The 14,670-nt window shown below is 40.3% G+C and overlaps 1 protein-coding gene across 7 annotated transcripts in view; it reads right to left on the reverse strand.

Moving 5' to 3' along the window:
- The window catches only part of rgs19 (regulator of G protein signaling 19), a 31,890-nt gene that overhangs the window by 13,124 nt on the left and 4,096 nt on the right, over positions 1-14,670 (reverse strand). Inside the window, exon 2 of one of the 7 annotated variants that reach the window (XM_061258311.1) lies at positions 13,282-13,392. The exons of 3 other annotated variants lie outside the window; for them this stretch is intronic. In XM_061258311.1, coding sequence (XP_061114295.1) covers positions 13,282-13,296 — 15 coding nt within the window. In that variant the 5' untranslated portion in view covers positions 13,297-13,392. Of the gene's footprint in view, positions 1-8,743; positions 8,836-13,281; positions 13,393-14,670 lie in introns of those variants that run through there. 3 more of the 7 variants (XM_061258312.1, XM_061258313.1, XM_061258316.1) reach the window with 3 other exon arrangements.

The raw sequence follows: 14,670 nt of genomic DNA on the forward strand, positions 1-14,670 counted from the left end.
AGCAACCAGAGATTACACACTGATTCAAAAACGTCATCAACTTACAGTATAGGACGCCTAAAGTTTCTCTATGAAAATGAAACCCAGAAGCACTGGCATGAACGCACCAATCATTTCTGAAAGTGCAGCCACATCTGCTTTGATGGCTGAGCGGTGGCAAGCAGCCCGATGCTGTAATTAGGTCACAGTTCAGCAAGTCTTCTCAGTTTACCGGCTGTCCTGTGCCCTCAGTCTGTCTCGTGGTGTCGGCCGCACAGTTTGCACAGCAGCACTTGGTCTCCTCCTCGCCTAGACTGCACGTACACTGATTCATGTGAAGGATGGATGATATGTGACAATAAGAGGAATAAATGACAGTGTTGGTCACTTATGCGGTGCCATCTTTCGTTATTTTAAGAGCCCTTTCTCTGCTAAATGAAGGAACACATGCGGAGTTTGCATGTTCTCTCTGTGTTCGTGTGGGTTTCCTCCGGGTACTCTGATTTCCTCCCACAGTCCAAAGACATGCAGGTTAGGCTGATTGGAGAGTCTAAATTGCCCGTGGGTATGAGTGTGTGAGTGAATAATTTTATGCCTCTGATATTTTGAACAGTACACTTTTCAGTAAGGTAAACAAATTCATTATGTCACCATGCTTATCAGTTCTATAGCCCTTTGCTGCTTCTAGCATACATATATTTGGTTGTCAGACAAACCTTAATTTCAGCCATTTAATGTTGTTTCATTCTCCTATACTTTACCTATGCACTGAAGTGATCAGAAAAGGCGAAATGTGTGGGTACCTATGGTAAATACGCATGGCCTATGACTGCAGAGAGAAAACATTCAAGGTTTGTGCAGATGGTTTCCTGTCAGAAGGGCATTTCCTATTGCTACACTGCTTGCAAGAGGTTCAGCCCATAAGGTGGTGTTCACATACAGTATATGGTCCTGCAACTGAATCTGATAGTCAGTGACAATGAATTCGGTGGCTCCAAATAGGGTTTTTCCTGGCTCCAAATAGGGTTAGGTGCAGACTTTGCATGACAGCAATTTCTGGTCCAGCTTTACTACCACTGACAACTCTCTGCATTGTCTCTCTATATTTAGCTACATTTAGAAAATGTAATGGAAGCAATTTAAATATTTATTGAACACACATTGCACATGCTACAATTTGGTCATTATGGCTTATACCGAAGGATTAAAATTAATTTTATTTCTCAGTTCAATCTGCACATAGGCAAAAACAATGGAGGTTATCCACTTAATAGCATCATGGATCGCATAGTTTGGGCATTTGCAAAGAATAGCCAAATCCTAAACCATTTCCCATTCATTCAATTTTAAAGTGATTGCATATTTGCATGGAAATATGTCCAATTACATCGCATAACAATCCATAAATACTGTTAGATAACAGCAGATGCCTCATAAATGAACCAAAAATTGCACTATAAAGGCAAAACGTCCAAAATGTATGAAGGTAGGGGGTTTCTATTGAAAATCACATCTATAGCAGAAGAGTGGCATGCATGGATATCCGTCCTGAAGTGGATTCTACAGAAGTTAATTTAATGTCTCTAATCCTGCACTTGGAAGCAATCAAAACTTGAAAAAACTTGAAATGCAGTATCATTCACGACAAAATTGTACCAATAAATGCATGGACCATTATATTACATTATTGGCATTTGGCAGACGCTCTTGTCCAGAGCGATGTACAGTTGATTAGACTAAGCAGGAGACAATTCTCCCCAAGAGCAATGCAGGGTTAAGGGCCTAGCTCAAGGGCTCAACGGCTGTGCGGATCTCATTGCGACTACACCGGGATTAGGACCACCGACCTTGCGTGTCTCAGTCATTTACCTTAATCACTACGCTACAAGCCGCCCTGTAGTTTTACGGTTTTTCTCCAAGACAGCTTTGGCGGCATGAAAAAACATTCATGTGATGTATCTCTGTTTTATTCTATGCGATCACATAACATTTGTCCAATACAATTCTGTATGTGTCTGTAAAGGGCTGATATGAACGTACCTGTGTATGTATTTCTCTGAATACACCTAGCTAGGTCTATTGGAGTTAAAATGTTTAAAGGCAACCCTCAGGGGTAAGCAAAGAAGGGCTCTGGTCATAGAGAATGGGAGCACAGTTTTTGCGTATGTATTTACACTCAGTGGTTTACACAGGGATGTAAATGAACTTGCTAGGGTAGGTATAAAGAGGGGCTCTTTGAAGGGCCAGTTGTCTGACTGCACTGTGTAATCTTACACCCCATGAGTGTCACTTTACTCTGAAAAAGCCAACCGTCTCCATCTGTTGTGCATCATTTTCTATTCGCTTTTTTTGAGTCAGGAAGCCAAGAGGCAGTGGTAAACAACTGCATGGGAAATACGTACAGTATCAACTTTACTCCTACTCTCCCATGACCTGTGCAGAAAGCATTGAATTTTCATAGAAGGGTGCAACCTTTAAGTTGCGTCATAACTCTGAATTAACATTCAAACTAGCCTACGTTTGAACTTATACTGGTGCAACAGGCTGCTGGACTTTATGGACATTATTGAGGAATTTGCAAGGGTGAAAACAAAGAAAAAGTTCTCACATGGTAAGTCCAGTGGTTTGAGAGAAGCGCTGACTTCTACATGATATTAATATTAATATATTGATACATTTTCTAATACAGTGACGTGAATGAATAATAATTGTGTGCTGACTGAAACAGTAGGTCTGTGATATGTGGTACAATAGGCTATAAGGCAGCATCCAATAGATGCAGTTTGGCTTTGAAGGAGGCTAATGATTGAATCAATTGCAATTGTGAATCTCAATGTAACTTTGTAAATCTCTTGCGCAGAATCGGTAGTGTGTTGCTCTCTTGGGGCCACACCGATGTGTCAGCCCAGGGCCTCCAAACCCCTTAATGTGGCCCTGTGTATATGTGTAAGTTGAAATGACAAGATAAACATTTATTTTACTTGGCTGTTACATTGTGATATAATGTGAGAAACAGGGTCAGCATGTACTTACAAAATAAATAAATAAAGGCTTTCACTGCTTGCTGTGTATGTATGCAACACTATGTGAACACATATCTGAAGGCAACTTATTTTTCATCACTTTTGCAAGGTTAATTGTGAAAAAAAAGATTATTCAATCAAGAATACATTGTCGGAGTACTCTAAATACATCCACGCATCATGCCCCTCAGCGCTGGTACAGAATTATTGTACAGCTGTGAATCGAAGAAATCTTTCTCTGTCAGCCCCCCACCCCCCCCACCAGTTCAGAAGTTCAGACAGATTCCTAGTCACCCGAGTTTGCACTAAACAGCTGTTGGTAAGTATCTTAATACGGAGAGCCTCTTTAATCAGATAATTTTCTAAATAAATCCTGTTTTTCAGGCTTTAAAAAGCATGACCTTTCGCAGAGTCAAATAATGTTTCTCCAACAACGGCAGGGATATTTTTAGGTTGCTACAAATTGGCAGGCTTCTCTCCTCCCCCTTTCCTTGCTTTTTTCCAAACGTCTATTTTTTAACACAGGGTCACTCCATACACAAGTGGGCAACGGATCCTGTTTAACTTCAAGGCAAGCGGCATTAATCTCTGTACTGTGGAGAGTGTTACAGGGCTTCTGAAACAAACAAGCTATCAGTCTCTGGCCCACACACTTGCAGACACTGTCAAAGCAAACAGTGCTTCAAGTGAAGAAGCACCCTGTTTGTTTTCCATAAACTGTGTTCAAAAATGTTTCTCTGTTCTATGCTCTCCAGACATACATCACTGTTTTTTTGTTGTTGCTTAAATTAATTTATCTTTTATTTTTAGCAGGGATAACATAATACGATTATGCTTCTGTGTCCATGACAATAATTTCATCCTGAGCAGTCAGCCAAATGTGTGTTCACAGGAAGATGTTTAAGGGACATAGAAACACTTCATGTTTGGTACACTTATCCTAACTTTGTTAGTAACCAAAGCTAGTTATATTGACAACTATTTTAACTCATCAACATTATCTGAATGCTATTATTTGTGCAACTTAACATTTATTTTCCTGATACTGGGGAAAAGATTAATATTGTGCACCAGCTTGTTAATGAATATATTTAATCAGCCAATAATGTGGCAGCAACTAAATGCATACAACCATGCCAACCATGGTCAAGAGGTTCAGCTGTTTTTCAGACCAAATGTCAGAATGAGGAAGAAATGTGATCTAAGTGACTTTGACTGTGGAATGTCTCTAGAGTGTGCAGAGAATGGTGCGAAAAGCAAAGAACATCCAGTGAGCAGCAGTTCTGTGAGAAAAAATGTGTCGTTAATGAGAGAGGTCAGAGGAGAAGGGCCAGACTGGTCAAAGATGATGTCAAGAAGATGACAGCAATGCAAATAGCCACACAGTACAGTGGTAATAAATAGTCTAATAAGTCTAATAATAAATAAATACCTAATAAAGTGCTCACTGAGTGTATACATGTCTGTGCCCATCAGTGAAGCTTCTTTTGCCAATTCATGATTAGATACTTGATGGTGGGGCCCATCCATACACTAGAATAGTACCTAAACAGGATAATCCAACCCACAGCCCCATAACTATTATTTATGCTTGCCAATTCACACATAATTTCCAGTGAAATGCACACATTTCGATTAATGATTGTATTAAAATTTAAGCATTATGCTAATCAGAAAGACAAACTATTAAAAGTGAAAATAAGGGGTGAAATAGAATTCAGTGATACGATATGGCAGATACGGTGGTTTCTCCCTGTAACGCCCCTCACAGTCCAGAGTGAATTCTGAGCAGTGAATGTGTTCAGGCTTCCCTTGGGGTGATGCATAATTGGTCAAAGTGTCACTCAGGAAGCAAGGGTTTCAGCCAGTAGGGTGTTCTCTGCCAAATCACACAATCGTAAACACTCTGCTTGATTGGGCATCTGTGATCTCCCTGTGCCAGCTGCATTGTGACTGTGCAGCTCAGCTTGCAGACTGCTGATGGAAAAGAAACGCTGTCGAGCTGCATGCATCCTGGAGGATACCAGTGTGCTAGCACATAAGTATGTGCCAGCCCAAAGCGACAGAGGATGTTGTACTAATGGCACGGGTTTATGATAACTGCTGGGCAGACCAAACTGGGGGATAAAAGAAATAATATGGAAAAACACACCAATCATTGTACGAAAAAAAGGACAAAAACATAATTAGATGCCATTAAAGGAACTGTAATGTGCTGATGGAAGCACAACTTTGAATTAAACCTACAAAACTCAGTATGTATCAGACAGGGTCAATTTCCGTTTTCACTGGAAGCTCAGGAGGGCTGTGCGGGAGAGTCTGCACATTGCATAAGATAATCATTCTGGGATCCCTGCAAATGCAACAGAATGTTCCATCTGACTAAATACACATTTCCTCTTTCAGATCATGTAAAGAGAGTCCCGGTCAGGATGCAGGACACTATTATTCCACCTCACAATTTGTCAATCTGTTGAGCTTCATCTTACCACTTAATAGGAGCTAAAATTAGGGACGTGTGAAATGGAAGAAACCAGGTAACTGGAAATCAACTCGTTTAATTAGTTAAACAGAGTAGTTGAATGGTAAAAACAAAAGCAGATGACCCTGCAGCTCTGCAGGACCAGGGTTGGGGGGGGGAGACGGTGGACTGGCATGCGGCTGGCATGTACACGGCACCCCGCACTGTGAGGAGCACACCCAGGCAGGGCTCTCTAAGCAGTTTCCTTCTTCCTCCTTCTCTCAGTGTGAGGCAATGCCTCTGTGTCGCAACACTTCCCCACTTTGTGACACTGCCAAGAAGCCTTCTGGGTCAATCTTAGAAGCAGTTGCACTCAAAGCCATCTCATACACACAGCAAACAGTACCTAGAAAAACCCCATCTTTTAAGACACTCTGTGTTCAGGGGAAAACGTATTACAATAAACTGCCGCAGATTTAATGAATATATGACCTTTGGAAAGGGGCCCTGCTTTTAAAAAGCCCATAACTGATTAAAATCACACACAGTAACAACAAGACAAAACCTGCTAAAGCCTGTTAAAGCTCTTGATTGTTGTGAGCAGTGAGATCGTTAAGGTGCCTTGGTTTAAAGGCACCTTCCTATTGTAGGTACCAAGATGATCTGCGGTAATCTTATTACTACCCTTTCAATCCCGTTAAGAGATTTGGTCAAGCTTTTCCGTCCTTGGTATCGCCACATGTTGCTATAATCCAGTAAATTACACAGTACGACAGAAGTGCGGGTGAAGAACACTGAGCTTCACCCAAACAGGAATGCTAATGGCAAGTTACAGCTTGTTTCGAATCAAAGATCATTGGCAAGACATTTCAGAGCCATCACTATGTGCTGTAGGGCATTACTTGGCCAGTCGCTAGGCACTTTATTAGGGACACCTGCACACCTACATATTCATGCAATTATCAAATCAGCCAATTATGTGGCAACAGTCAAATGCATAACATCATGCAGATATGGGTCAGGAGCTTCAGTTAATGTTCATATCCGTCGGATAGATGGCCAACGTGATCAACAAGAACAAGGGATGACTGATATCTGATTGGGTTGACTGCGGTTCCTTCCTTTTGGCAGAGCATAATAATATGGCGAACCGTGGATAAACTTTGTTTTTTATCTCCTAAACAATCCCCTGAAATATGTTTCTGAAAACATTTGAGGCAAGAAATAGGCAATGCAGTTTCTAAATCTTGATTCATATTTGACCTGCAATGCCTAGTTTGAAAGATTTATCTGATTTTGGTGTGCCAGACGAGTTGCACTGACACGCACTGCAAGGCTTTTGTTCACATGACTCGTACTGTACGACAGGTCAGGACCACGTATAAATGAATTCTAAGGAAGAGAAAATTGGTGAATGCGCCAAGTTTGGTGAATGCGCCTGTTTGCAAAAGTGGTTCTACAATGAGGCCCATTAATCCCAAACATACTGCTAAAGCAACAAGTTTTCAGTGCCTTGACTGGCGAAAACGTTTCATATGCTGAAGAGAAAACTTAAGGCAACTGGCCCCAGGAAAAGTGCAAGCCGAAGATGGTTAGAGTACAGGCCTGGCAGAAGAACATATGGCTCGCTGATGGTCCAGCAGGGTGAAATGAAGCAATAGCGGGCTACAAGCACTTTAGAGGACCTGCATGCTTATCACTACTCTCCCAAACTAACAAAATATGTTGCAGCAATGGGTTGGTGGAAATATAACTGGGATTTCCAATTCAAAGATAAATACAAATGCATGTCTCAAATTTGTCAGTGTCAAAATTGCAACAGATTATTATCATTTGGTCATTTGGTTTTAAACCAATCTTATTAGTTGTTGAGTTATGACAAATATACACTACATTGAGATGGACTTGTTTTTTTTAAAGGATGAAAACAGTGTATATCATGTGACTGGTTAAAGTAAATACACATAAAGTGGATTCAAGGAAGACAACAAGAAGAAGCCAACACAGTATGGAGAAAACAACACTGAATCAAAAATTGTATTGTTACAGTACTGCAACAGAATGATCAGAATGAACAAACCTTTTTTTTCCTGGAGTAAACCTAAAGTCAACAGGAAATTATTCACAGACCTCGTGAAAAGCTGGTCAAGAAATACCCCAGGGAAAGGTGGTCAAATACAACAGACAATGAAACAGAAATAAGAGAATCAAACATTGATAATAGTGGCTGCTGTGCATTCACACAGCAGAGAGAGACATATGTTTCACAAACCTGAGCTACAAATAATTCTCATTAACAGACATGAAGAAGGTGTTCTTTGACTGACGTGCTGTTTGTGATGTGGACTAAACTCTGGCAAGAAACACATCATATTTTTCCAGTTAGTCTATGCTACAAACTCAGCTCTACACAGCGTCATCTCAACTTTTCCTTCAATTCAGACAAGCAGCAGATTTCTCGAAAGAGAAAGAGAGAAGTTGTGGCTGCTTTTAAAATAAGATAAAGTTAATGTGTCCTGGTCAACAAATGTATGGCTACAGTATAACCCGCACTAAAAAGTACTTTTCTTGCTGTAGATAATTTTCCTGTCATGTGGGATATTTTTATATGGGAAGGGCTGGAGGGCAGGGGACAGAGTGGCGGCAAGAAGCCCCATGTTTTCCCACCACCCAGGGAATTCTCTACCCCCTTTCTGCCCCAAACACGGAGCTCTGGTGGGCTGGAATTAGTCATGCATTTTTAAAATGTGAAGTTTTCCACTAGTAACCAGGGACTCTCAGCCACAATAAAGCCCTAAACATTTGCAGTCTGAATGAAAGTCCCAGCAAAACTACATTTTAATTTAAAAAAGAAGCAGAAGAACAGCAATTGCATGAGGAATTCTAAATTCATGCCAGGGGGTGTTCAAGAAAAAAAGAAAAGCCTAAATATTATCAATAACCTTGTCTCTTGTCTTGCAAAGTAAGCATAAATCAAGGATTTATTTTAAGTCACTTCAAAGTACTGCAAGTATAGAATACATACACAGGACTGCCAAAACGCATAGCTAAAGAATGTGCAATATCTATGATTAGAGTTGCATATCAAATGAGGCGATACTCACACACACACACATACATATATATATGCTCTCATCTTCAAAATAAGACAAATTAAAATGGATTAGTGAACAACTATTTCAGAGTACTTCACAGTTTGTCCTCTCCTATGTGAATCTACAAGCTTGCCTTTTCCATTATGCGCAAGATGTTTAAAAAAGGAAGAAAAAACTAAACTCACCATCCAAATAGAAATGGGATGATTACAGATGACCAAAATATTGGTCTTTTTTTCTTTTTATATTTTCCCCCAAATCCTTCCATCCACCAATGGGTCAAAAGCGAAAAAATGAGTCAAAGAGATTAGAAACCCCAAGAGAGATGCACAGACCTGTCAAAGGGGAAGTGTTGAAACCATGCAGATGTTGTAACTGACATGAGGTATGTGCAAGTCGGCCCAACCCCCAGTCTGGTCTTCCCTTTTCAGAATGGTGATTACTAATATGCAAAGACACAGGCCTATGCATCAGCTGTTTGACTTCCTGTGCCCTGTCCTCTCCTCACCTAATTTAGCAACTTCACATGAGCACACATGGTACTTCATTGTGAGGGCACAGTACGTCAATTCCCATTACTTTTAAGGCAACTGCACATGCAATACAGGTAGACATTACAGCAAAGGCTTCTGTGTTGATGGACAGGGTTAGAAGGACTGAGCCAAATTAGTTTGTGCGCATGTCTGTGCATGTGCGCGTGTACAGCAGTGCAGTTTCGAACATATACCCACAGTCACATACACTCAAGCATTTAAAATCTTGTAACCAGGCATCCCCATATAAGGAAGAGGGGCATCAATATGTGGTAGTGGCGAGGGACTGAGGCCCTAGGCCACAGCGGTCTGGGTTCAGATCTGCACTCAGTGCTTATATCCTTCAGCAAGGCAAACAACAATCCATGGATGCCAGAATCTGTTAAGCAAATAAATGGTGCTGTGTAAAATTGTACAGTACTGTAATTCAACCGGACTGATGGCATCTGCTATGCAAATAAATGGGCTAATCTTATATTATTCTAATCTATTCTTGTCTTTTAATAAAGAATAGAGCCTTCCCAAATATGCCCAACAGTGATTAACTGAAAATATACATTTCCAGTGGGAATATTCCTCCCTTTTGAGTAACAAGTGTGAGGCAGTGAGTCATTTCATTTATTGAGAAAGTGGCCCCATCCCAGACAGCTTCCTGTTGTACTTACATACATATCATAATCTCTGCCACCATGGCAGTTGATATTTCAATTATTATTACTGATTTACATTATATTATATGAATCTAATATGTATGTACATGTATTTATATGCTCTTTTTTGTGCAACTTGTCCATTATCATTATTATTTTGTTTTTTAATCTATTTGTATTTTTACATGCTTTGGCAACACAGATATTTATTTGTCATGCCAATAAAGCCAATTGAAATTTAAGTTGAAAAACTAAGAGAGAGGGAGAGACAGAGAGAGAGGGAGAGGGGCAACAAACAAACGTGACAAGGAGATAAATCCACAGGGGCTACATATACAGTTGGAGTGATAGGACTGTAATGTGAAAATAGTCTAAATTGAATTTAGTTATTGGTGTGGTGGTGAGGCCATAGCTGAGGCTCAAAGGAAAGTTAGCCATTATATTACATTACATTACATTATGAAGGTTAGCCCCTTTCCTTTCGAGTGAGAAGCTGGGGGAAAGCTTGGGAGAAGAAAGAGAAGAACAGAAGAGCCACCAGGTTTTATCAGCAGTTTGTCTCAAGATGGACTACACGAAGAGAGTCTCTCTGTGAAGTCATGAGGACCAGTGAGTGATTCTGTTCGCATATCAATATTTGTTACATTTTCATTTAAATGAACAACATTTAGGCTATGGGCCACATGTACTAAGCCTTTAGTGGCAATTTTCAGATGCACATATGACACATTCTGCCCAGGAAACATGCGTTGTATGTATCAAACGGGCACACGGGGCTGAAACCGCAGTATGCCTGTGATCTAGGCGAGTCAGGGTGGATCGCGCAAATTAAGGGCTGAGATATTATAAGTGTGGTTGATTCCGTGTGGCCTCTCTGTGTGGAGTTTGCATGTTCTCCCCGTGTTTGCGTGGGTTTTCTCCGGTACTCCGGTTTCCTCCCACAGTCCAAAGACATGCAGGTTAGGCTGATTTAAGAGTGTAAATTGCCCATAGCTATGAGTGTGCGTGAATGGTGTGTGTGCCCTGCGATGGACTGGCGACCTGTACAGGGCGTATTCCTGCCTTTCGCCCAATGTATGCTGGGATAGGCTCCAGCCCCCCTGCGACCCTGTTCAGGATAAGCGGGTTAGGATAATTAATTAATTAATTAATGATAATCTGTTTGTTACAGAAAATATTTACAAAATAATTTATTAAATTAATCAATATCTCATAGTCACAGTAGTAACTGAAGTTAAAGAAATCTTGCCACTAGTAAAGAAATATGAGTAGACTGAAGAGAAAATCACCTGCGACTTCTGTGAAATAAATAAAGCCATACAAGTAATTACACTTCTGGGAGAAATAAAAGATGTACTGGAACCTGCCAATTCTCTCCCGGCAATAGTCAAGTTGCAATGTTACATCTCGCATTTAATTCAAACTACACTAGCCGCCACGGCTGGAAGATGTACAAAAAAATAACCTGCGCTGGATATGCTTTTACATGGCAGCCGATACATGGATATCGCCACACGCAGTGAAGATATTCAAAGCACTAAACACGTATTTTAACTGCGCTGTTTAAGATCTGTCCCCTTCGCAAAATGCGGTTTGTAGGCAGTCCCATTCGCTGTTTGCGTAATCAGCTGTAGCCTTGGTAAATAAGACGTTAATTTCAGGCAAACTGTGACCACACCAACACACTCTCGTCAGGCCTCATTTTGCACAGCGAGCTTCATGTACGTTAATCTGGCCCTATGTATTATTCAATATAATTATCCTGCAATTGCAAGAAAGTTACAAGCACTAAAATTATCATTTGAGGTAACAAACTGCAACAGCCGACTGCAAGCTGTAAGCTAACTTCCTATACCATAAAATGCTTATTCTAATCCTGGTTAAAGACAGAAGACATCCTACTATTGTTAATTTACAGCACCCTCCATAACGATTCATCATCTGTTTATTTGCCTCTGTACTCCACAATTTTAGATTTGTAATTAAAAAATCACATGTGGTGAAAGTGCACATTGTCAGATTTTAATAAAGGGAATTGTTATATATTTATGGAATATGTTATGTAATGTAGAAAGTATTAATGTTAAATATTTTGTTGCATACCCTTTGCATGCAATGACTGCTTGAAGTCTGCGAGTCATGGACATCATCTGTTATGGGGTGTCTTGTCTGATGATGCTCTGCCAGGCCTGTACTGCAGCCATCTTCAGCTTCTGCTGGTTTTTGGGGTTAGTCCCCTTAAGTTTTCTTCAGCATATAAAAGGCATGTTCAATTGGGTTCAGATCGGGTGATTGACTGAAGAATTGACCATTTTAGCTTTGAGAAACTCCTATGTTTGGGATCATTGCCTTGCTGTAGAATTAACCACTTAGTTTTGAGGCATTCACTTGAACTTGAGCAGTCTACACACTTCAGAATTCATTTTGCCATTACCACCAGCAGTTGTATCATCAATAAAGATAAGTGAGCCAGTACCTTCGGCTTTTTGGGGTATATTTAGCCATTTGAACAATACCGACTAAAGATCACACGAGAGCCAAAGGATCACATGAGAACCAACCAAAGATCACATGAGAACCAAACCAGATGGTTTAATTCATGCCAAAAAAACAAAACAAAAAAAAAACAAAAAGGCTTTGGGCCCCATTCTGCAAAACACAGGGAACAGGAATAACAGGCATAAAAATTAGCTGTGTCTCATTTCAGATGACAGAACTTAGAATACAACTACAGTTTCACAACATTCCTATTATCTAGCCCTTTCACAAAGCTTTATCTTGACTGGGATAACAGAGGGTTTCCACACCATAACCATGAGCCTCAGTGCTCCAATCTGCAACCACACTGCAATTTTCTGTAGGATACCATTCAGGCAAATGGTACGCACAATTAGAATTTGGAGTGCATTGGTTGTTTCTCCTAGTTTCTCCTAGTTACTCTTCACATCTGAAAACCCATATTCGAGCATGCACGTCTATCCCTGCCTGACCAGTCCTTCACTGAAGACACATCAATACGTTTTCAGTTGCGCACTCCTGATTAGTCTTCAAGTCTGAATAACATTCACCACAACTGCTGGGAGACAAACAGTACCTTTCACATAAACAGATAGGTCCATGGTCTCAATGGCCCCACTAACAAAAAACAAACAAAACAAGCAACAAACAGGCAAAAGACTGAACTTCCACTGCAGGCTTCGGAACTGATTATAGCCAGTTAGTGGCTGTGTTTGCCACTGTGATAATCATGCTGATATTACTAGACTTCATCAACTGGATCTTAAATAATCATATGCACTATTCAGCAGTTGTGGTTTCTGTCCCAAAAGTAGAGGGACTGGCCTGGTGATTGACTGGGGTGGAGGTGGTCCTCAAAAACAAACTGCCTCAATTGCCCTGCACCCATAAGCATCCAGCCACAGACACTTTCACAACTTGCCATGGAAACTCGTATGGTGAATTCATCACCACTTAAAAAAAGGCTAAAGTATAACAACAAAAACAACCATAGACAATACATCAATGGGATGAATACAATACCAGTATGTCCATCATGGCTTGAGAGCTTGCAGCCTAATAGTCTTAAAATCCTCAACGTTGTTAACAGCCTGGAAACATGCATGTCATCCCCCTGTTGGCCGTGGACCTCTCCTGTGTACATCACAGTAACACAAACAGAAAAAAGAGAGGCCACATTTTTCCTTTATATGACACAGGAAGAAGGATGTTACAGGTAATGGAAAATACCTCCTAGAACCAAGGGCAGGGTCTATAATACATTTCTAAATATGACACTTGGCAATGACAGTATGTTTCAGTGATTTCAGGGAATTGGACATAAAGTGTAAAGTTGCACATTATGTTTATATATTCATTTATTTTGTGCCCTCTACTTATGACTTATGATCAGGTATCCCACTCCTAAAACTTACCTTTTGTGTAAAAAAGTCAACAGGTCCAAGATTTAGAAGCTTCAGCTACATGGCCTACATTGTGCTATGTTCTCTACGCAGAATCCTCAACAAAGAGAGATGAACCCTCTCTCAAGCTAAACTGATCAACTGAAATTCCAACATACGATGTAAGCAGGCAGAGAAATTGCAAATGATGATGAAGAAAAAAACTGTCAATAACTACGGACCAGGTTACCACTGACAAGCTGCTATGCATAAACCACTCATTACATCGGCAATATACTGTATCTTGGTAGGTCTATACTTGTAACCATGCACAAATATAGCCCTTCCAAAAGCACAGGCACTGGACTACCAAGCAGATGAAGATGAATCATCCTACTCCAATGTTCCCAACAAACAAAGTGCACATGTGGCACACACCAAAATAAGTATATAGGCCTGAGTGCTTGGTGCCAATAGTGAAGCATTTTCCTAGCATTGTTTAGGAGCACTTAGAAGGTAAGGACAATGTCAATCACCATTTAATGATGCTAAGTGATCACCTTCAAGTATGACTAAAGTGTTATACATATGCCACGGTCTTCTTAGTCAATAAATCTTAACCTAAGCAAGCATTTATGGGAGATTCTGGAACAATGGTCTTCATGCATAAATTTCTAATCATAAATTTCTAATCACTTTTCCATACGAAAGGCTCGAGTGCACCACATTAGATTCAACAAAGGCTTCTAACTTCAGAAAATGATCCTAAATAAACATATTTGATCTGCAAAGTTTGATCCAAAGTTCTGCACTTCAAGGCTCTCCATAGAAAACTGAATGTGTGACATGATCCATAGGACAGGTTGGGACCACTCATAAATGTTGTTCCCACAAAGGATAAAATTCTAAATACATGAAAATCGGCGAATGTGCCAAGTTCATACAAGCTATTAGCAAGATTTGATTGCCTTTCTTGTAGAACAATCTTGCTGCATCCCACCTGACAAATTCCAGATGCTGGTGGTTTCTA

Source organism: Conger conger, chromosome 10, assembly GCF_963514075.1.
Source record: "Conger conger chromosome 10, fConCon1.1, whole genome shotgun sequence".
In the NCBI taxonomy this organism is placed as follows: Eukaryota; Metazoa; Chordata; class Actinopteri; order Anguilliformes; family Congridae; genus Conger; species Conger conger.